Source organism: Lepidochelys olivacea (genome assembly GCF_965140295.1).
Source record: "Lepidochelys olivacea isolate rLepOli2 genome assembly, chromosome: 5".
NCBI classification, from domain to species: Eukaryota; Metazoa; Chordata; order Testudines; family Cheloniidae; genus Lepidochelys; species Lepidochelys olivacea.
This window is the reverse complement of record NC_140415.1, coordinates 111,392,702-111,415,436: the sequence shown is the minus strand read 5'-3', so window position 1 is coordinate 111,415,436 and position 22,735 is coordinate 111,392,702. Positions and strand designations below refer to the sequence as shown.

The 22,735-nt window shown below is 40.9% G+C and overlaps 1 protein-coding gene across 5 annotated transcripts in view; it reads right to left on the bottom strand.

Moving 5' to 3' along the window:
- CNTLN (centlein) overlaps positions 1-22,735 on the bottom strand; it is a 294,736-nt gene that overhangs the window by 163,104 nt on the left and 108,897 nt on the right. For 4 of the 5 annotated variants that reach the window (XM_084628742.1, XM_084628743.1, XM_084628744.1 and 1 more), the window contains one exon: positions 13,333-13,527. The exons of the other annotated variant lie outside the window; for it this stretch is intronic. In XM_084628742.1, the coding sequence (XP_084484868.1) occupies positions 13,333-13,527 (195 nt within the window). The remainder of the gene's footprint in view (positions 1-13,332; positions 13,528-22,735) is intronic. 5 annotated transcript variants of the gene reach the window in all.

Here is a 22,735-nt window from a genome sequence, read left to right as displayed (position 1 = left end):
AATCAAGATATTTTTCAGAAAAAGTTCTTCAACAAGTGCACTTCAAAACAGGATTTAGATTTTATTTGACAAGCTCTATACCAAAAATAGCTTAGTTTTCAAAAGTTCTGCAGTTCATTCTTAAAACGGACTACATTTATTTTTATTGTTTCAAAAATTAAAAAAAATTATGGAAGAGTTCTGTCTACATGCTAGCACTGTCTCAGCATCCTGGGTGGAGTCCCCTGTTGTCATTGTAAAATGCCCAATTGCCATATACGAAAACAGGGGTGTTGTGACTGTGTCTATGCTGGAAAAGTCCTAAAGTCCCATTGTTCCAGTACAAGTGATGATTGTAGATACTTTAATACAAAAGATAATAGCGTAGCACTCTTATGAAGACAAGTGTATGGGCTATACTACAATCTATCCTTGTAACCCTAGAACTCTCCAATTCAAACATTTGCTTTATAAAAAAGTGAGAAAAATATAGGCCTTTTTGAGAAACACTATTCTAGCTTTCTCCTTCCTTACACGAGACACTGCGGGCATCTGAAGTGTCATTTGACTCATTTAATTTTTAAAAAATGTCTGGAAACTCAAAATATACTGCTGATTCCCTCAGACAGAAGCACGGGTATGTTCCTGTATGCAGACAACTTACCTTTAAGGAAAAATTATCTGCAAAGCATTTTAGTAAGAGTATATAGCAAAATCTAAAACAATGATGTTAAACATTAAAATTACTGTAATATTCTAATTAAAATTATTTACAGAGATGGTGCTTGTCTTAACTTAAAAATTAAAGACTATTGCTAGTTCTAAAAATATAGGTACTATCACTTTTACATTACATTTCAATATAAACAGAATTAACTGTGTAGTAAGAGCAATTACAAGCCATATAATCCTGTAACACAGAACTAATGTAATAATCTCCAGCAAATTGATACTTAGCAGCAGGTTGGAGGGAGATCAACATTTGAAAAATGTTATTGCTACTTTTTGTCATTACAGATTGTAATTTTTACCGAATAGTTCATGTAAACTAATTTGATCAACTTTTACTTCTATTTTTCTTTCTTCAATTTTCTAACTCAAAACACAAGATCTTAAGTGGAAAGTAATTAATAGTTCTTTGGTTTCCAGAATCAACACTCTGTTGCATTACAGTGTTTTAAATGATCACCATAATTTGATGACAACATACTGTTCATTATATAGAAGGCATTTTGCTACCGTAACGATTGACAGTTTAAAAAATTCCATTTTGAGATTTCCATTTTACGATTTTCTATGTGATCAGATTACAATTATATTTATACATTTTAGTAAAGTAAACTAATTCATGTAGAACATTTCTGAAAGTGTGGTTTCATTCATAATGCATGTATGGCCAAGAAAAGTATTGTATAAATAATACAAGTGGATAATAAAGTTTCTGATGTTATGTTTCTACCAAAATCTTATACACTATAACATTAAGAAGTCCCAACCCATCAAACTGTTCAGAGGTATGATAGGTTTAAGAAGCCACAAGTAATCAAAATATGATACTAGATAATCCATGGTCATATAGTCATTTTGAAAGGCTTGATGAAAGCTATAATCTGATTGTCTGAAGATAGTTCCAAACATATGTAGTTAATAACTTACAACACACCATGTTAAGATTCAGCTATGATTACTAGCTATGATTAATAGGGAAGTATTCCTTATTACAAAAACAAAAACAAAATATTTTAAAAATTAGGATACTTCCCTATTAATATAATCTGTGATTAATATGAACTAGAAAACTCTTAAAATGAAACTTCAATTTTGCCCTTTTATGCTGTAATATTAAAATATATTGAGTGAAATCCTGGCTCAACTATGGTCAAAGGGACTTTTGCCATTGACTTCAATCAGTCGTCCAAAAACTGTAATTAAATTAACATATCTATAGATGTAATCAACCAAATCATTGAAATCAATGATGTTACACCAGTGTAAAGCTGGAATAACACACTGGGAATAAGGCTCAGAGGATTTCAGAACAATAACAGTGAATTCATACCGTTTTTAAACCTATTTTATCTCTACATTTCACATACATCACACACAACTTTCCTAGTAGTATCTTTATTTAATTTTAGTGACATATCTGCACTCTTTGTAATAAGTGGTATTTCTGAATGATCTTTACTTTGACCATTGTAGTAGTATTTCCTATTCTAACTGCCTTAAAGAACCACATAATTGGAATTTAGGAGAACATTATAAAAGTTTCAACAGAATGCACACACCTGTCAAATCTCACAGTTATAAATAAAAATATTCAAATGCCTGTTAATTATGGTGTTTCGATGGAAGTATCATCTGTTAATACTATCTTTAATGTCTCAAGTACCGTACATGTATAAAAAAGTAAGAGACAAGTCAGATGATTACTTTGGTTCAGTAAATATATTTAAATATTTACAATTCACACAGGTAAAAGTTATGTTTTACAAAAAGAATACATTTCAGAGTTAAAATTTTACATTGTAATAATGAAACAGACACTATGATTACATGACAGTGAAAAACAACCAAAACCCATAGATGTTTGCTTTTAGGAATATTTGGAATGCTTTTGTCTTGTTTCATTCTGTTGTTTAATAAACAGAGAAGTAGAACTGTTTAAGAGATAGAATTCCAGAATCATAGGTTAGAAGGGGCCATCATGGTCATCTACTAAGTTCCCTTACTAAGCTGCACGGCCATGCAGCAGGCACAGGTGGGGAGAGGCACCCCTTCCCCGGCCCAGCCCAGCCAGATCTGCCGTGGCTGGGGTGAGGATCACATGCAGTGGAGAGAAATTAAAACCCCGAGCCAAGCAGCAGCACCCTCTGCCCATTGTGCTGCAGCCAACTCATCTGGTGGGTTTAAATGAGCGACTGCGAGCTAGTTGGAGATGCCTGAGTCGCCACCACACGACTCCGCTGAGCCCCGTGCCATGCTGCCCCTGGCCTGCCACAGCCGCTGCCCCACATCCTGCCAGACCTCCCCTGAGCTTGCCCAGACTTGCGAGCCAGCTGGTGAGCTCAAGGAGGCGAAGGCTGATCTCGCGGGGCACGTGTATCCATGTGCAGAGCTCAGCCAGGGGTGCAATTCCAGTGGCTGATGCAGCCGAGGGTGGATTTATCCCTCTTGTGGGGGCTGAGCAGCTCAAACCCAACTGTGGGCGCAGGAGGAAGAAGGCAGAGTCCCCCCCACCCCCGGCAAAGTTGTACACTTAGCCGACAGCCCGTGAAGCTGGAGGTGCACATGGTATTGCCAGGGGCCTGTGCCGGGAGGCGCCCTGCAGGCGGCCCCTTCCCCTGAACTTTGCTGGGTTGGAGGGACTGGGGGGAGTGGAGGCACGTGTGACATGGGGCTGGGGCGGTGGTGCTATGTCCCCAGCACGATGCATAGAGGCACCCTCCCCTGGCCCAGCCCAGCCCCACTGGAGTTGCCATGGTTGGGGAGAGGCACCCCTCCCTCAGCCCCAGCTGCTGTAGCAAGAAAGGGCTGGGGGAGTCCTCTCTCCCCACCATGACTCCAAGGCAGGTTGCACCCCAAACCTCTCATCCCTGGCCCTGCCCCAGAGCCCGCTCCCCGAGTTGGAGCCCTCATCCCCCCCGCCCCCACACCACAACCCTCTGCCCCAGCCCTGAGCTCCCTCCCACACTCCAAACCCCTCAGCCCCACTCCTGCCACACATCACCTTCATATTGGTTCACATAACAAAATTCATTCTACATATGGACGTAAAAATTAGAGGGAACACTGGTCATCTAGTCTAACTGCCTGCCAAGATGCAGGATTTATTGTGTCTAATCCATCCAAGACAGATAATTATCCAGCCTCCTTCTGAAAATCTCCAGTGAAGGAATTTCCACAACCTTCCTAGGCAGTCTGTTCCATTGTTCTACTGTTCTTACAGTTAGGAAGTTTTTTCCTGAGATTTAATCTAAATCTGCTATGCTGTAGTTTGAACCCATTGCCTCTTGTCCTGCCCTCTGTGGGAAGAGAGAACAACTTTTCTTCATCTTTTTATGGCAGTGTTTCAAGTATTTGAAGACTGTTATCATGTCCCCCCTTAATTTCCCCTTTTCCAAACTAAACATACCCCGTCCCTTTAGCCTTTGCTCATATAGCTTGCGTTCCATCCCTTTGATCATCTTTGTCACTTGTCTCTGGATCTTTTTCAGTTTCTCTACATCCTTTCTATATAATGGTGATCAAAACTGGATACAATACTTCAGTTGAAGCCTAACCAGTGCCGAGTAAAGCAGTAATGTCACCTCCTGTGACTTGCATGCTATGCCTCTGTTAATGCAATCTAAAACTGCATTTGATTTTTTTGCAACAGCATTGCATTGCTGACTCATGTTGAGGTTGTGATCCATCATAACTCCCAGATCCTTCTAAGCAGTGCTGCTTCCAAGCCAGTTATCCCCCATTTTTTATTTGTAAATTTGTTTTTTCTGCCAGATTGCAAGGTGTCTGTCCTTTCCTAGGAGAAGGAGTTGGGGACTGTGGAGGAAGAGGGTGCATGCTTATTAACAGACACTGATCACAATGTATTTTTATCACTTAGAAATTTGGAGCTGTCAAATTAAAATATGATCAGCCAAATTCTGCCTTCCCTTCCCTTACACAGGTCCAACACCACTGACATGACTGAGGTTGTACCAAGTGGAAGCGAGGAAGAATTTGTTTCAATGTGTGCAGAGCCTCAGGGACAGCAAATGTTTTTGCCTTTACACATGAGAATGTGGATATTCTTGCTAACATTACAGCATTGCTTCCTCCCTGAGTCTAAACTAATCCCACAGTAGTTCATGTCTGTGCCACTATCTGGAAAATGCATCAATACATTTCCTGGTAGGGGAAAGTCATGGAGAATATTTGAGTACCCCATGGAGAAAGATTATCTATGTTTTCCTCAGATATGACAAGCGACCAGCAACTATTAAAAACAAACTAATCTGATTATACTCAAGAAATCAATATTTAACACTTGCAATTACCACTCAGTCTCAAACGTCTACATTTTTAGGAAAGTTTATTGAGAATGTGGTAACAGGAAAACTTCAGCAAAATCTAGATGAGCATTTTTTTTCTACTCAAATAAAAAATGCCTCTGATAAAATTGGCAAAAAGATTGGGTTTTCTGTATTTGTAACTGTCATAAATATAAAGGGAAGGGTAAACCCCTTTGAAATCCCTCCTACTGGTTAAAATCGTCCTTGAGATGTGGAAAATATTGTTAGTCTTTATGTACTTGGTAGTATATTTAGAGATGCATGTGTCTTATTAACTCTGTTTTCCTAGAGCTCCAGGAAGAAATCCCAGCCAGTGTTTCACCCTAGCTGAGATTTGGGGGGCGTGTCATAAATATAAAGGGAAGGGTAAACCCCTTTGAAATCCCTCCTGGCCAGGGGAAAGCTCCTCTCACCTGTAAAGGGTTAAGAAGCTAAAGGTAACCTCGCTGGCACCTGACCAAAATGACCAATGAGGAGACAAGATACTTTCAAAAGCTGGGAGGAGGGAGAGAAACAAAGGGTCTGTGTCTGTCTGTAGTCGTCTTGGCCAGGGACAGAACAGGAATGGAGTCTTAGAACTTTTAGTAAGTAATCTAGCTAGGTATGTGTTAGATTATGATTTCTTTAAATGGCTGAGAAAAGAATTGTGCTGAATAGAATAACTATTTCTGTCTGTGTATCTTTTTTGTAACTTAAGGTTTTGCCTAGAGGGGTTCTCTATGTTTTTGAATCTAATTACCCTGTAAGATATCTACCATCCTGATTTTACAGGGGGGATTTCTTTATTTCTATTTACTTCTATTTTTTATTAAAAGTCTTCTTGTAAAACACTGAATGCTTTTTCATTGTTCTCAGATCCAAGGGTTTGGGTCTGTGGTCACCTATGCGAATTGGTGAGGCTTTTTATCCAACATTTCCCAGGAAAGGGGGGGTGCAAGTGTTGGGAGGATTGTTCATTGTTCTTAAGATCCAAGGGTCTGAGTCTGTAGTCACCTAGGCAAATTGGTGAGGCTTTTTACCAAACCTTGTCCAGGAAGTGGGGTGCAAGGTTTTGGGAAGTATTTTGGGGGGAAGGACGCGTCCAAACAGCTCTTCCCCAGTAACCAGTATTAGTTTGGTGGTGATAGCGGCCAGTCCAAGGATAACGGGTGTAATATTTTGTACCTTGGGGAAGTTTTTGACCTAAGCTGGTAAAGATAAGCTTAGGAGGTTTTTCATGCAGGTCCCCACATCTGTACCCTAGAGTTCAGAGTGGGGGAGGAACCTTGACATGGTGGCGCAGTGGTGGGATTAACCTGAAATCATTTGAGATCCAGTTGAGATTTTTTGAACTAGAAATACAGATTTTAAAAAGGAAATTTTTTTTTCTTTGGAAAGAAAGTCCAGAAAGCAGCTTTGAAACTGAAAGCAGCTTGGTTTCTCTCTGCTTTGTGGCCAAGCAGAGACAAAAGGGGATTATCTTGTGAATTGCAGGTTTTCTTTGCCTGGAGGCAGGGTACTTAACTCCTGCAGGGAAATTCACAGTCTTCCAACCCAGAGGTTTTTTTTTTCTTTTCTTTCTAAAAGTAAATAGGGGGGGTGTGCTCTACCCATTTGCCTGGAGACAAAAGTGGCAGGGTTTTTTTTAGGATTTTGATTTTTTTTTGTTTTACAAGGAGCACAGGTTGGAAAAGAAATTTTTTTTCTTTCTTTTCTTTGGGCTGGGTAAGCAGGTTTCCAAGTAGTTGGAGGTTTTTTGCTTTAATTTGGGCCCAGAGCAGAGACAAGGGAATTGTCTTTTTCTGTAGGCTGACAATCACTATCAGAGAATAGGTATTCTATTCCAGCACAGCAAAATTTTACAGCCAAGTTTCGTTTGTTTATTTCTAAACCTCGGGTGTAAAGTTAGTTAAAAACAGAGAGGTTAGAATGGCCAAATCCTCGGCTCGACTACAGCTGGAATTAGCCAAATTTCAGGCTGAGGAAAAACAAAGGGAACATGAAAGACAGATAGAACTCATGCGGCTGGAGAAGGAGGTACAAGAGGCTGCCCACAAGAGGGAAATGGAGGCAAGGAAGCATGTGGAGGAGGAGAAGAAAAAAGAGAGGAAGCATGTGGAGGAGGAGAAGGAAAAAGAGAGGAAGCATGTGGAGGAGATGGAGAGGATAAAGGCTCAGCAGAATATACCAACAAACCCTAGCAATCCTTCTCCAGGTACCACTTCCCATCCCAGAAAGTTCCCCACCTACAAGGCAGGTGATGATACTGAGGCCTTCTTAGAAAACTTCGAAAGGGCCTGCCTTGGGTACAACATCTCTACTGACTAATACATGGTAGAGCTGAGGCCGCAGCTCAGTGGACCCTTAGCTGAGGTGGCAGCTGAAATGCCTAAAGAACACATGAACAAGTATGAACTGTTTAAATCCAAGGCGAGAGTCAGAATGGGGATAACACCTGAGCAGTCTCGTCGGAGGTTCAGAGCCCTAAGGTGGAAACCAGACATGTCATTTACCCGACATGCCTACCACATTGTGAAACATTGGGATGCCTGGATATCAGGAGCAAGTGTTGAATCTCCAGTAAATTTGCCCTTCCTAATGCAAATGGAACAATTCTTAGAGGGTGTTCCTGAGGAAATAGAAAGATACATCCTAGATGGGAAACCCAAAACTGTAATCGAGGCAGGAGAGATTGGAGCCAGATGGGTGGAGGTGGCAGAGAAGAAGAAACCTGGTCGCAGTTGGAGCAGAGACCAGAAGGGACCACCCCAGACCACACCCTATTACCGGGGGCCGCCCAAAGCCCCACCTACCTCCCAAAGAACCCTCCAGACCCCTTATCGTCCCACCACCCCGTTCTCCAGCAACCCTCCTCGCCCCAGTGACCCGTCAGCTGGACGATGTTTTAAATGTAACGAGCTGGGGCATGTAAAGGCCAACTGCCCCAAGAACCCCAACAAATTACAGTTCATTGCACCGGAATCACACCAGAGGTCCACAGGCCCAGATACCTCCCAGATACCCTTGGAGCGGAGGGAAACTGTGAGTGTGGGCGGGAAGAAGGTCACCGCGTGGAGGGACACCGGAGCACAAGTGTCAGCTATCCATGCTTCCTTAGTGGACCCCAATTTAATCAACCCAGAGATCCAAGTGACGATTCAACCCTTCAAGTCCAACTCTTTCAATTTGCCTACAGCCAAGTTGCCTGTCCAGTACAAGGGCTGGTCAGGAATGTGGACTTTTGCAGTCTATGATGATTATCCCATCCCCATGCTGTTGGGGGAAGACTTGGCCAATCATGTGAAGCAGGCCAAGAGGGTGGGAATGGTCACCCGCAGCCAGGCTAAACAAGCCGTGAGGCCTAGCTCTGTTCCGGAAACTTCTATCAGGACCCAGTCAGAGGTGATGGACCTGGACCCCAGGCCAATGTCTGCAACAGCAGTAGTGGATCCAGTCCCAGAGACCCAGATGGAACCAGTCCCAGAACCGGAACCAGCCGAACAACCAACACCAGACCCCGTGTCAGCACTGAATCCAGTACTTGCAACCTCAACACCAGAGGGCCCCACCGAACCTGAACTGGCAGCAGCCGATAACCCTACACAAGAGGTTCAGCCGGAGCCTGAATCCCAACATAGTGCACCAGCGGAGAGCGGTTCACAGTCAACAGAAACAGCTCCATCCCCTATATCGCTTCCAGAGGGACCAAGCCTAGGTCCACAATCCCATGAGGAACTGATGTCTCCAGCATCAAGGGAACAGTTCCAGACCGAACAGGAAGCAGATGAAAGCCTCCAGAGAGCTTGGACGGCAGCACGGAGCAACCCACCGCCTCTCAGCTCTTCTAATCGATCCAGGTTTGTTGTAGAAAGAGGACTTTTATACAAGGGAACTCTTTCTGGTGGACACCAGGAAGACTGGCATCCTCAGAGACAGTTGGTAGTTCCAACTAAATACCGGGCCAAGCTCTTGAGCTTAGCCCATGATCACCCTAGTGGCCATGCTGGGGTGAACAGGACCAAAGACCGTTTGGGGGGATCATTCCACTGGGAGGGAATGGGCAAGGATGTTTCTACCTATGTCCAGTCTTGTGAGGTGTGCCAAAGAGTGGGAAAACCCCAAGACCAGGTCAAAGCCCCTCTACAACCACTCCCCATCATTGAAGTTCCATTTCAGCGAGTAGCTGTGGATATTCTGGGTCCTTTTCCGAAAAAGACACCCAGAGGAAAGCAGTACATACTGACTTTCATGGATTTTGCCACCCGATGGCCGGAAGCAGTAGCTCTAAGCAACACCAGGGCTAAAAGTGTGTGCCAGGCACTAGCAGACATTTTTGCCAGGGTAGGTTGGCCCTCCGACATCCTCACAGATGCAGGGACTAATTTCCTGGCAGGAACTATGAAAAACCTTTGGGAAGCTCATGGGGTAAATCACTTGGTTGCCACTCCTTACCATCATCAAACAAATGGCATGGTGGAGAAGTTTAATGGAACTTTGGGGGCCATGATACGTAAATTCGTAAATGAGCACTCCAATGATTGGGACCTAGTATTGCAGCAGTTGCTCTTTGCCTACAGAGCTGTACCACATCCCAGTTTAGGGTTTTCCCCATTTGAACTTGTATATGGCCGTGAGGTTAAGGGACCATTGCAGTTGGTGAAGCAGCAATGGGAGGGATTTACACCTTCTCCAGGAACTAACATTCTGGACTTTGTAACCAACCTACAAAACACCCTCCGAACCTCTTTAGCCCTTGCTAGAGAAAACTTACAGGATGCTCAAAAAGAGCAAAAAGCCTGGTATGATAAACATGCCAGAGAGCGTTCCTTCAAAGTAGGAGACCAGGTCATGGTCTTAAAGGCGCTCCAGGCCCATAAAATGGAAGCATCGTGGGAAGGGCCATTCATGGTCCAGGAGCGCCTGGGAGCTGTTAATTATCTCATAGCATTCCCCACCTCCAACCGAAAGCCTAAGGTGTACCATATTAATTCTCTAAAGCCCTTTTATTCCAGAGAATTAAAGGTTTGTCAGTTTACAGCCCAGGGAGGAGACGACGCTGAGTGGCCTGAAGGTGTTTACTACGAAGGGAAATGTGCTGGTGGTGTGGAAGAGGTGAACCTCTCCATGACCCTTGGGCGTATGCAGCGACAGCAGATCCAGGAGCTGTGCACTAGCTACGCGCCAACGTTCTCAGCCACCCCAGGACTGACTGAACGGGCATACCACTCCATTGACACAGGTAATGCTCACCCAATTAGGGTCCAACCTTACCGGGTGTCTCCTCAAGCTAAAACTGCTATAGAACGGGAGATCCAGGATATGTTACAGATGGGTGTAATCCGCCCCTCTGAAAGTGCATGGGCATCTCCAGTGGTTCTAGTTCCCAAACCAGATGGGGAAATACGTTTTTGCGTGGACTACCGTAAGCTAAATGCTGTAACTCGCCCAGACAACTATCCCATGCCACGCACAGATGAACTATTAGAGAAACTGGGACGGGCCCAGTTCATCTCTACCTTGGACTTAACCAAGGGGTACTGGCAGGTACCGCTAGATGAATCTGCCAAGGAAAGGTCAGCCTTCATCACACATCTCGGGCTGTATGAATTTAATGTACTCCCTTTCGGGCTGCGAAATGCACCCGCCACTTTCCAAAGACTTGTAGATGGTCTCCTAGTGGGATTAGGAGAATATGCAGTCGCCTACCTTGACGATGTGGCCATATTTTCGGATTCCTGGGCAGACCACCTGGAACATCTACAAAAAGTCCTTGAGCGCATAAGGGAGGCAGGACTAACTGTTAAGGCTAAGAAGTGTCAAATAGGCCTAAACAGAGTGACTTACCTTGGACACCAGGTGGGTCAAGGAACTATCAACCCCCTACAGGCCAAAGTGGATGCTATCCAAAAGTGGCCTGTCCCAAAGTCAAAGAAACAGGTTCAATCCTTCTTAGGCTTGGCCGGTTATTACAGACGATTTGTACCGCACTACAGCCAAATCGCTGCCCCACTGACAGACCTAACCAAAAAGAAACAGCCAAATGCTGTTCAGTGGACCGGAAAGTGTCAGAAGGCCTTTAACAAGCTTAAAGCGACACTCATGTCTGACCCTGTACTAAGGGCCCCAGACTTTGACAAACCGTTCCTAGTAACCACAGATGCATCCGAGCGTGGTGTGGGAGCAGTTTTAATGCAGGAAGGACCAGATCAAGAATTCCACCCTGTAGTGTTTCTCAGCAAAAAACTGTCTGAGAGGGAAAGCAACTGGTCAGTCACTGAAAAAGAATGTTATGCCATTGTCTACGCTCTGGAAAAGCTACGCCCATATGTTTGGGGACGGCGTTTCCACCTGCAAACCGACCATGCTGCACTAAAGTGGCTTCACACCGTCAAAGAAACTAACAAAAAACTTCTTCGGTGGAGTTTAGCTCTCCAAGATTTTGATTTCGACATCCAACACATCTCAGGAGCTTCTAACAAAGTGGCTGATGCACTCTCCCGTGAAAGTTTCCCAGAATCAACTGGTTAAAATCGTCCTTGAGATGTGGAAAATATTGTTAGTCTTTATGTACTTGGTAGTATATTTAGAGATGCATGTGTCTTATTAACTCTGTTTTCCTAGAGCTCCAGGAAGAAATCCCAGCCAGTGTTTCACCCTAGCTGAGATTTGGGGGGCGTGTCATAAATATAAAGGGAAGGGTAAACCCCTTTGAAATCCCTCCTGGCCAGGGGAAAGCTCCTCTCACCTGTAAAGGGTTAAGAAGCTAAAGGTAACCTCGCTGGCACCTGACCAAAATGACCAATGAGGAGACAAGATACTTTCAAAAGCTGGGAGGAGGGAGAGAAACAAAGGGTCTGTGTCTGTCTGTAGTTGTCTTGGCCAGGGACAGAACAGGAATGGAGTCTTAGAACTTTTAGTAAGTAATCTAGCTAGGTATGTGTTAGATTATGATTTCTTTAAATGGCTGAGAAAAGAATTGTGCTGAATAGAATAACTATTTCTGTCTGTGTATCTTTTTTGTAACTTAAGGTTTTGCCTAGGGGGGTTCTCTATGTTTTTGAATCTAATTACCCTGTAAGATATCTACCATCCTGATTTTACAGGGGGGATTTCTTTATTTCTATTTACTTCTATTTTTTATTAAAAGTCTTCTTGTAAAACACTGAATGCTTTTTCATTGTTCTCAGATCCAAGGGTTTGGGTCTGTGGTCACCTATGCAAATTGGTGAGGCTTTTTATCCAACATTTCCCAGGAAAGGGGGGGTGCAAGTGTTGGGAGGATTGTTCATTGTTCTTAAGATCCAAGGGTCTGAGTCTGTAGTCACCTAGGCAAATTGGTGAGGCTTTTTACCAAACCTTGTCCAGGAAGTGGGGTGCAAGGTTTTGGGAAGTATTTTGGGGGGAAGGATGCGTCCAAACAGCTCTTCCCCAGTAACCAGTATTAGTTTGGTGGTGGTAGCGGCCAGTCCAAGGATAACGGGTGTAATATTTTGTACCTTGGGGAAGTTTTTGACCTAAGCTGGTAAAGATAAGCTTAGGAGGTTTTTCATGCAGGTCCCCACATCTGTACCCTAGAGTTCAGAGTGGGGGAGGAACCTTGACAGTAACAAACCAAAAAAACAGATTTTTGCTTTGAAGTTTTGGATAAGACAGGAGAGCATTTGATTCTGTGAAATTAAGCAAAGCCAGAGCCCTACAAGACAAGGCTTTAAGAAAATTTTGCAGGTAGAACTTCTCTTGAGGCCCCTTGACTCAATTTGGTCAGTCATTGGCCTTTTGGAAATCCTTTGTGTGTCAAAATCTCTGGTGAGCCCGCAGATGTATCTTGTGGTGTTTTTTAGGTAGGTGGTCTATCAATAAAAGATGAAGATGAAATAGCACTACTGTAATACTCCCCATAGATATTACAACTTAGTTTTAAAATATGGTTTAATGATTTCTAGAGAAGTCTTTTTCCTTTTAATATTGTCTTTGGAGCTGGGACTCATTAATGACTTTTAGTAATATAGCCACAAACAATGAGATTGCCAGGCTCAACAGTTACTTATTTTCACTTATAAAAATTGAGAAATTTCACATTCTTCTTATCTGCAAATTAAATAACTCTCAGTTTTCAACCAGAAAATATTCAAGACACAAAAACAGAAATTTCACACAAACCTGCCAGTAGATTGCAGATTTCCTCTGGCTTTATTCCAGAATATGAGTGGTAGTCTGCTTGCATATGTCTTCTATTATTATCAGTAGAAGGATCTTTAGGTTCCTCTGTGCTATTGACTGTGTGGAAGCTTTATAATCTATTAAATACAATTTACCTCACCTGTTCCCTGTGTTTGGGATGAGAATCTTGATGTATCGGATGTAAGGCCTCTCGGGCCTGCTGTAGTTGTTCTTCCAGCCACTTTATCTTTTGTTCTTTTTCCAGTAGCTGACCCTGAAGAGAAGCATGACTTTGCTGGAGCTGAATCTCCCTTGCTTTCAGAGTTTCAAAACATATAGTCAATTCGTTGTAAAGCTATTTTTAAAGAAAATGTAACATGGGATTAATAAATGCCATCATTGAAAACAAGTACTTCAATTTATTGCTGTTTTTAGTTTACAAAGTCATATAGCCACCAGGATCATGATTTTCTTCACTATTCTTATTGCAATATTGGTCACTCTTGTTTTCACCCCCTCACTCTCATCATATTGGCAGATGTACTGCCTTTACCTTTTTTCCTTTATCTCTGTAACTAAGGAATTCAACAGTGTAATGTGTTTCAAACAATTGCTTCTCCGCCCAAACAGGCCTAACATTAGAACCGCAGCAGTTCCATATACCTTTGTATGATGATTGTGAGCAGAAATTGGTATTCACAAACTTTAAAAAAAAGTATGTACCTTAATTCTTGAACAGCTCTATAAATACAAAACCAAGCAAATGCACACGCACGCATGTGCACGCACACATACACACACACACAAACAAAAAAAAACAAGGTTCACTGATTAAGAATAGCAGAAAAAATTACTAAATAAAATATTTCCTCTGGAAGTGAGCTTATTAACTGGGGCAGCAAACATGAAATAGAAAAACTCCTGTTTTACCTGAAGATAAAATTTAAATTTTGAAGATAAGAATAAAGTCCACACACCAGACAAGGATATAACTGCCTGCATAACTTGGCCCTCCCTATTTATGTCTTTTGCCTATTTCACTCTGCTCTGTCAAAGTTTCTAGGCTAGGCTGCTTGTTTGTCTTCCACGCTGGTCTTCTATGCTTAATGCCCTTTCTGAGCTGACCCATAAACCCATTTCCTTCACTGCATTTAAATCCCCTCAGAAGACCCATTTCTGCCATGACACCTAAAAGAAACCAATCAATGGATTATGACTAGATTTTTGGCAGCTATAAATAATACTATATTTAGTTGGCATATAGATAAATTTATATAATTTAGTGATAAAACATTATATTATTTAACACTGTCATGAACTGCATTGTCATTTGTATATATCTTATGCATCTCTTTCTTTTCCCCTTTGTCTGTTTGGTTTTGCCTTTCAGAGCATCAGCTCTTTGGGGAAGGAATCAGATCTTCTATTATGTTTGGAAAACATCTAGCACTTTGTGGGCTCTATTAGAAACAATAAAATCAATTCCTACTCGTATTGTTTTGTCAGAACCATGACCACACAAAATCTAGTCAAGACAAATGTAATTACTTATTGACTGCCCAAAAAACTGATCACAGACCAGACCACTCTACCTAAGCATATTCTAATTCCAGATATATTTAAGACTCACAAAGTGTCATTAAAAATAACTGAAGTATTACATTGAAATGTTTTGTCTACTAGATAGAGACTGATGTATTTTTTGGAAATACAAATACTATCAATCAAATTTATGGACAGCAGCAAGTTTCTCAATTATTTTTCTAATCGCATGAATATCTGATAGAAAAATAAAGACTTCATCTTTATAAAGACTTGCATTCCTATGCAATGTCCTTCCAAATGAATAGAATACTGGGATACAACACTTATCTCCAGCCATAACTGGATAAGCTGATTAGTTGGATCATACTGGTATGCCAATCTGCTATTTTTATTATTAGAAGCACTTACGTGGTCATAATTATAATTTTTAAAGGTTGCATCCTGTTAAAATGAGAACAACACTGTTTTCTTTTTCCTGACTGGCAGAAGTATTGAGCACCCACCACTCCTACTGAAGTTAATTGTTGGTGGTTGTGCTCAGCAACTGTCAGGATCAGGCCCTAAGCGACAAACAACATATCTGTTTACATTCTGAAGGCTATCTTTGTAACCAATTCTGCTAAAAATTATTTAATTAAGCTAGAGAAAACAGCACAATCTGCTGAAAATCCATATGAAAAACATACAACCTCAGAATTCATCCATTTTCCACGTCTCTGTTCTCTGCAAACATTTTTCTGCATCACCCACTTATTAGTTCATAGCATGGAATTTAGACAGTAATTTATTTACTACTAGGAAATTTCAGAAAGAAAATTATGTCTGCATAAAGGAAAGCTCATTTGTCCAGCCTACCATGCCAATTGGAATGACTTACAGCAGCTCATCCACCTTTTCATCGATTGGCATGGACACTAGTAGGTGGACTGAGTGCTTTCTTAATATTTCTAAAGGGATTATTTTGTTTTGTTTTGAGGATGTACCTTTTCAGCCACATTGCAGTGAGGGGACAACTTAATATTTGAGATCACACAGGATCAAAGAAGGTAGTATGGCTGCAGAGGACAATAAAGGGGAACAGAAAAATGGATAAACAGGCAAAATGTAAAATTAAGTTTAAGAGAACTAAGGAGGAAATGTAAGGAAGAAAGAGCCAAATAAGAAAATATTTATGTCCACCAGAAGTAGGAAGCTCAAGGGAGAATCAATGGGTGAAACCCTGGCTCCACTGAAGTCCATGGGAGCATTACTATTCATGTCAATGGAACAAGGAATTCATCCAGTGTATCTGTTAGATTACCAAGGTATAAAGGGGGCAACCAAAGAGGATAAGGAAATTGCAGAGATGCTAATATTGCATACATGAAAAAATAATTGCAGGGAAATATTTAATGTAATTTTGAATGCATGTAATGGAATTTAGCAGCTGGAATTAAGGAAAAAGGGTAACTGCCATGTGACCAGCTGCATGCCAAAAGGAAGTGCTTCACAGACAACAGCTTGAGAACCTCTTTATTCTGCTCCAGGGCTATACTTTCTTTAAAAGTAGCAAAGAGTTGTAGATAAAGAACTCTAGATAAAGATATTTTTTTTAAAATGATAAAACAACTTGAAATAAAGCACTCTGTAATAAATAAGTAGGACCAAATGGCATCATCCAAGAGTCATGAGGAACTGAAGAATGAAGTAGCTGAACTACAAACAAAGACAGATGAAACTTGTAATAAGGGCCATCTCCACTCAACACTCCTCTGTCTCAGCTACATTAAAATATTCCCAAATTTTCCAATGCTACTTTTCTAATATTTATTTTAACAAATTTTGCTACAGAATTGGTTTTTTGCTGGTTTTTTGAACAGTTGTTTAAAACATGTTATTGTGCAAAAAGAGCAATTTCCACTGTACCATACTAAAGCTAATATTGTAGGTCTTCCAAAATAACTAGAAATATAATTTTAAAACATGCAGATGAGTATGTGATGAAAACAAACAAACAAGGCATTTGTTAGGATAATTCATACCTCTCTAACACTTTAAAATTCTTTAGGTGTTACCAAATTTGTGGACAGAATTTGTTGATGACAAAATCATTTTAAGTCAGTTAAGACAAGGAAGACCTTTGGGGAACTCCAGAAGGACCTAACAAAACTAGGTAATTAGCAACACAGTCGATAAAATTCAACAGACAAGAGCAAGTTAATGCATACTGAAAACAACAATTTATAATTTCCCACACATCAATGGATTATAAATTAATAGTAACTTCTCAGGGAAAAGATCTAGTGTACTCAGTAAAGATATCTGCTCAATCTGCTTCATGTTAAAAAAGGGCGGGGGATGTTAGACTACATTAAGACGGGGTAAAAATAATATAGAAAATATTATGGCATCATCATAGAAACTGATGATCCATCATCATGCTCAGTTTTTGTCACCTCAAAGAAATGGAAGCAGAAAGAGGAGGAGTTCAGAAAAGGACAACAAAAAATACTAAGAGTCACTGAAACAAAGGCTTTTCATACATGAAAAGATTTAAAAATTTAGGACCATTCTGTCTGGAAAGAAAAAGAATAAAAGAACAGGTGGTGTGATGGAGATATTAAAAAAATGAATATAGGCAAGGCCAGCTGAACATTCTTATATACCTTTTCTTAAAAGACTAGAAAAAGAGGATATCAGATTAATTTTAAATAACAACTTTAAAATATTAATACACTTTTATACAACATAAAATTAACATGTAGGACTCACTTCCATGAGAGGTTATTGAGGCAAATACTATTTCTTTACCCAGGAGAAAATTACAGGAACAGTCAATTCTCATGCTCTAGGGTCTAAACTAATAACCAGTTAGGGTGAGAAATGTTTCCCTCCATACCATAGTACTACATAATTAGATTCACTGTTTTTATATTTTCAAAGGTTTCAGAGTAGCAGCTGTGTTAGTCTGTATCCGCAAAAAGAACAGGAGTACATGTGTCATTGGCTACTTTTCTTCCTCAAATATTTTAAAGGGAATATTTTGGTCCTGTTGATTAATGTCCAATATAAAGAAAGGTGAAATCTTCATTCCATTGAAGTCAATGGCAAACCTCCAAGTCACTTCAATGGAGCCAGTATTTCATCCACATTACTTTGTTTCTTATCATTCTACAACACATTTTGGATGATATTCCTTCCTTGTAGAAAATCAAATAGGAAGGTGGAATGAAGAATCTAGTCAATCTGGTACAGTCATTTGCAGTTAAGACAGTTTGTCCTGAGAAACAGGCTCCCGCAAGGTAGACAAAACAGGAGTACTCAAATATTTCTCTGTCTACAGTATAGCTCTCCAACGTTCCTTGATCACATCAGAGTTTTGTACAACCTAGCTTGATGAAATGGTAGTTTTGTGGTGGGTTTTTATCATTTTGTTTATGGAATACGCTTAACGTATTGCACTCATTAGTAATGTATTAATTCTGTTATGCTTGTATTGTGAGTTATTAAAGTTTGTCTACATCAGGGGTTGGCAAACTTTGAGAAGTGGTGTGCCAAGTCTTCATTAATTTAAGGTTTTGCATGCCAGTAATAAATTTTACATTTACGGGCCCCCCCGACGGAACCCCAGGCTGGCAGCGGGCTGAGCGGTGCCGGCGGCCAGGACCCCAGCTAACAGGGGCCGGTGGCCAGAACCTCAGACCAGCAGCGGGCTGAGCAGCTCAGCCCGCTGCTGGTCTGGGATTCCGTCTGCTGCCCATGGGGCCCCGGCCGCCAGCCCCGCTCATCCAGGCAGCGGGCTTAGTGGGGCGGGCGGCTGGGACCCTGGCTAGCAGCAGAGTGCCACTAAAAATCGGCATGCATGCCACAGGTTGCCGACCCCTGGTCTACATTAACAGCTAAGATTGATATTCCTCAAAGAGCATGCTGAATGCTTCTCTGGTTTTCCACTGATCAGGGCAAGAAATCTAGATTCCCTGAGTAATGATGAATTATAAAAAAAATATAGATGAATGTATCTACACCCAGCTAAGCAACTTAAGGGGTAAGAAGCCTGCTGTTGAATAGGTGATTCCTTGTCAGAACAAGAAATACCTGACCTGATGCTGTGTAGATCAGTGACTCTCAACCTTTCCAGACTACTGTATTCCTTTCAGGAGTCTGATTTGCCTTGCGTACCACAAGTATCACCTCATTTAAAAACTATTTGCTTACAAAATTAGATGTAAAAACACAAAAGTATCACAGCATACGATTACTGAAAATTGCTTACCTTCTTATTTTTACCATGTAATTATAAAATAAATCAATTTGAATATAAATATTGTACTTACGTTTCAGTGCGATACTTGAGCCTGTTTTTCACTTGTGAGCCTTGTCTGAAGCCTGAGCCCTGCTGCCCGGGGCTGAAGCATGTAACTTAGCTTTCTGAAGCCTCCTGTGGCATGGGAACTTGGACAGTTGCCCTGCTTGCCATCCCCTAACACCAGCCCCGCACTTGCGACCCCCTAAGCCCATCCTGCAATCCTCACGTTGATCTAGATGAGTTGAGTATCCCCTGGTAGACCTCTGTGTATCCCAGGGTTGAGAACCACTGTTCTAAAATATTGTAATATGCCACACTGGATCTGGTGTTCCTTTTCATATGCATTATCACTCAATGAGCTCACTGCATTAAAAAAAGGTAACTGAAGTCTAAAACTTATAGTTCTGAATCTGATCAAATTAAGTAGCTGTCCTCACAGAAATATTTAAATATACTTGCTCCTGTGATTTTTCTCCCTTTTTGTAGACACACTTCTCTCCTCCAGCACTTAGTGTCCTCAGCATCATAGAATTCCCATCAGGCATAACTTTCCGTGGTATAAAATACCATTCCACTGTCACATACACTAGGACCAAGATGTTCAAACATGGGTGCTGAAAGATAGGTTCCTGAATTCAACTTTAGGTAGCTGGATGAGTGATCAGATTTGTAACATGCTGAGCACCCAACAGATCCCACTCAGCAATTTTCAAAATCAAGCCACTTACTAAAATAAGACACATGTTGAAAATTGTAGCCTAGGATCTTTTCAAGCATGAAGAATATAAGGAGGTCCTGAAATCTAGGGTCAGAACAATGAGTGCTGCAACTTAACCTGCACCTCCTGTTTTCAAAAGCTCTCTCAGGGTACATGTACACTGCAAAAACAGACCCACAACAGCAAATCTAAGAGTCGGGCTTGCATTACAGAGCTAAAAATAGCAGCATAGATGTTCAGGCTCGGGCTGAGCCCAAAATGTCTACTTGGCTACTTTTAGCCCCATAACATAAGCCCCAAAGCCTGAGTCAGCTGACCCAGCTCTGAGACTCACTGGTGGTCGTACCTTAAGATAGCTAGCTGTGCCTGGTTACAGAACTTTTTTGTATTTAACCTACGATCCTGTATAATGCTGCAATATTCTTGAGAGTTTGTAACTGAATTTTTTACTTTTCGTACAGAGGAAGTAAACATCAACAGTTGCTATTAATCTTGCAAACTCAGATGGGAGGGACAACCCAATTAATGTTACTATATTTGGAGAATTGTTAAGGTTGGCTGATTATTACATATGTGAAAGAGGGAATGAAAGAGGGCTATCAGTTCCTAAAGGGAGCAAACGTGCATTTGAAATTTGTAAATGGATATTCTGATTAAAATCCACGTACTTCTGCCGAGATCAAGAACCGTTAGTCAAAACAGTTATACAAAACAAACAAACTAACAAACAATGTCAGGCAAATCAAACTGCAAGATTTTGTAACTACATTTAGTCTAACAATGTGCTCTGTAATGTCCAACTAGGTGTGTTTATTTTTATTCTTAATTTACATTGTTGAATTTCTCTCTATTTCTGTAAAATTTCCAGTAAAATACTCTTGTTTAAAACCTACGTTAACTGGGTTTCATAATGGTTAGCTTGGACAATCACATTGGGAGGCTCAAGCAGAGAAACTGAACTCAGAGCCAATCTGTAACAGCCTGGTTACTTGTTTTTAGGCTTGAAGGAGGCTACAAATCTCCACAAACTCAACGGGGCAACAGAATGACGGACATAGGGTACTTTGGGCATAAAATGGGCCAAACCACCTGAACTAAAGATTTATCCCAAAACAGATTAGGCATTATTCCATACTTCCTTTCTTATATATGGAATATAAACTTGTATCAATCCATTATAAAGGGAGAATGGCACTATGCTTTCTTTGAAGCCATTACAGCTTCTGACCATACCACAGGTATAGCTGTTGAACAACACACTCTCTTCTCAAGAAGGAATGTGTACCACCATGTACAGTACTCCCAGTCTCTGCTGCTTTAAGAGACTAGGATCCAATTCAAACCTGGTCCCCATCTGATGGCAAACAGTGCTTCCTCTACGCCACTGACATCTATGAGATGTACAGTAAGTATGATTAATGAAGAAACTGAAAAGCAAAACCGCACCGAAGGGAACTTCAGCATTATGAAAACAAAAGGCTTAAACTGTAAATTTCAGAAAACTCTGATAAGACGGTTAAGGAGCTCAGAATCTCTTCTTGTCTTATTATCCTTAGTATTGATTGAAGTCTCTCCACCTTGAAATGATTGGTGAGGACAAATCTATAGACTCCCATTAAATCCAGCACAGGAATGAAGTTCCCTGAGCAATTGGGACCAATAAAGCAGATGGAACACATTTTAGAAAAATATTCCTTACTTTGAGAACTAGAACTATAGCCACAATATGAAATAGATATCAATGTCTTTTCATAAATCCTCTAATCTGAAGGAGTTTTTGCAGGACATGGCATCCTTAAAAATGTGTGTGGAATCAAGGGAAGAGGTACAGGTATTGCAAATCCTAACCTGATTTCAGCAAGTCAGTGCATCTTGATAAAATAGACTACTGATCTTTAAATGTCTTCTCACTTTGCCACAGTCTCACTACAGCAAGGCCTGAAACGGAATTTGTGATTGACTTATGCCTATCCACTACAGGTTTGTGATGGACTTATGCTTATCCATTATGTCTGGTTTGTCAGACAAGTAATTTCTTGGACTCAACCAACTGTTTCCTAATGCACATTAATACCAGTGCAAAGAGCAGTTCTTCTCAAATGGTAGACTAGTAAAATAAACCACAGCCAACCACACTGCCTAAGCTATAGCACACAGCGCCTATCTGACCAGTAACACAGAGGTCATTGATCTTGCTGTAAGGGACAATATATCATAGGATGTACACACTGATAGGCTCAATGCCATTTGGAAAAGTAGAAAAATATTCCTCTGTGAATTTGTCTATAGAATAGCTGACAAGTCCTTATCTAGCTTTTGCAGCCAGCATATTATTAATCCAGGAAGACAAACACAATGCATGTGCTTCTGGAATACTGTGCCTTTGAGCTATAAGGAGTGTACAGAGGATTGCATCTTTTTTCAAGTTACTAGGATCACCAAGGCTTCTTGTAACCTCAATAGGAGTGTACACGTTAGGACTTAAAGAGGGTAAGTACATATTGCCTTAGAAACTTCAGGACACTTAGTTACCTTTGGTTGCTTCACATAGCTCATTGAACAACCTATTTCAGGACATTTATTAGACTTTAGAAAGTGCTCCGGTAAAGCATCCCTTATGTCCAGCAGTCTAAAATTTCTGTGAAAAAATTCTTACCAACTGTTTTGCTACAATTATAATATCTCCCATTTCAATATTTCCAAATAATAGCAATGGCATCCTAAGTGTTGTCTTAATTTATTCAGACCGAAGACCATTGCTCTCACCGATTACAAACAAAGTAGTACAATCTTGGAATTTTTAAATAGACTACACCAGCTTTGTCTCTCTTGTGTTAAAAGGCAGTAACAGAAATACTGAAGTTAGGTATTTAATAGAACAATTTCCTAAAATAAAAGGTAAATATGTTCACCCCAGTTTGTCACATACACTAAAAGATGGATCAGATCTCAAAATAGGAGCCATCTAATAATTTAACTGCATGGGTGTTACGATTTTAGCTTGCAAGGAGAAGA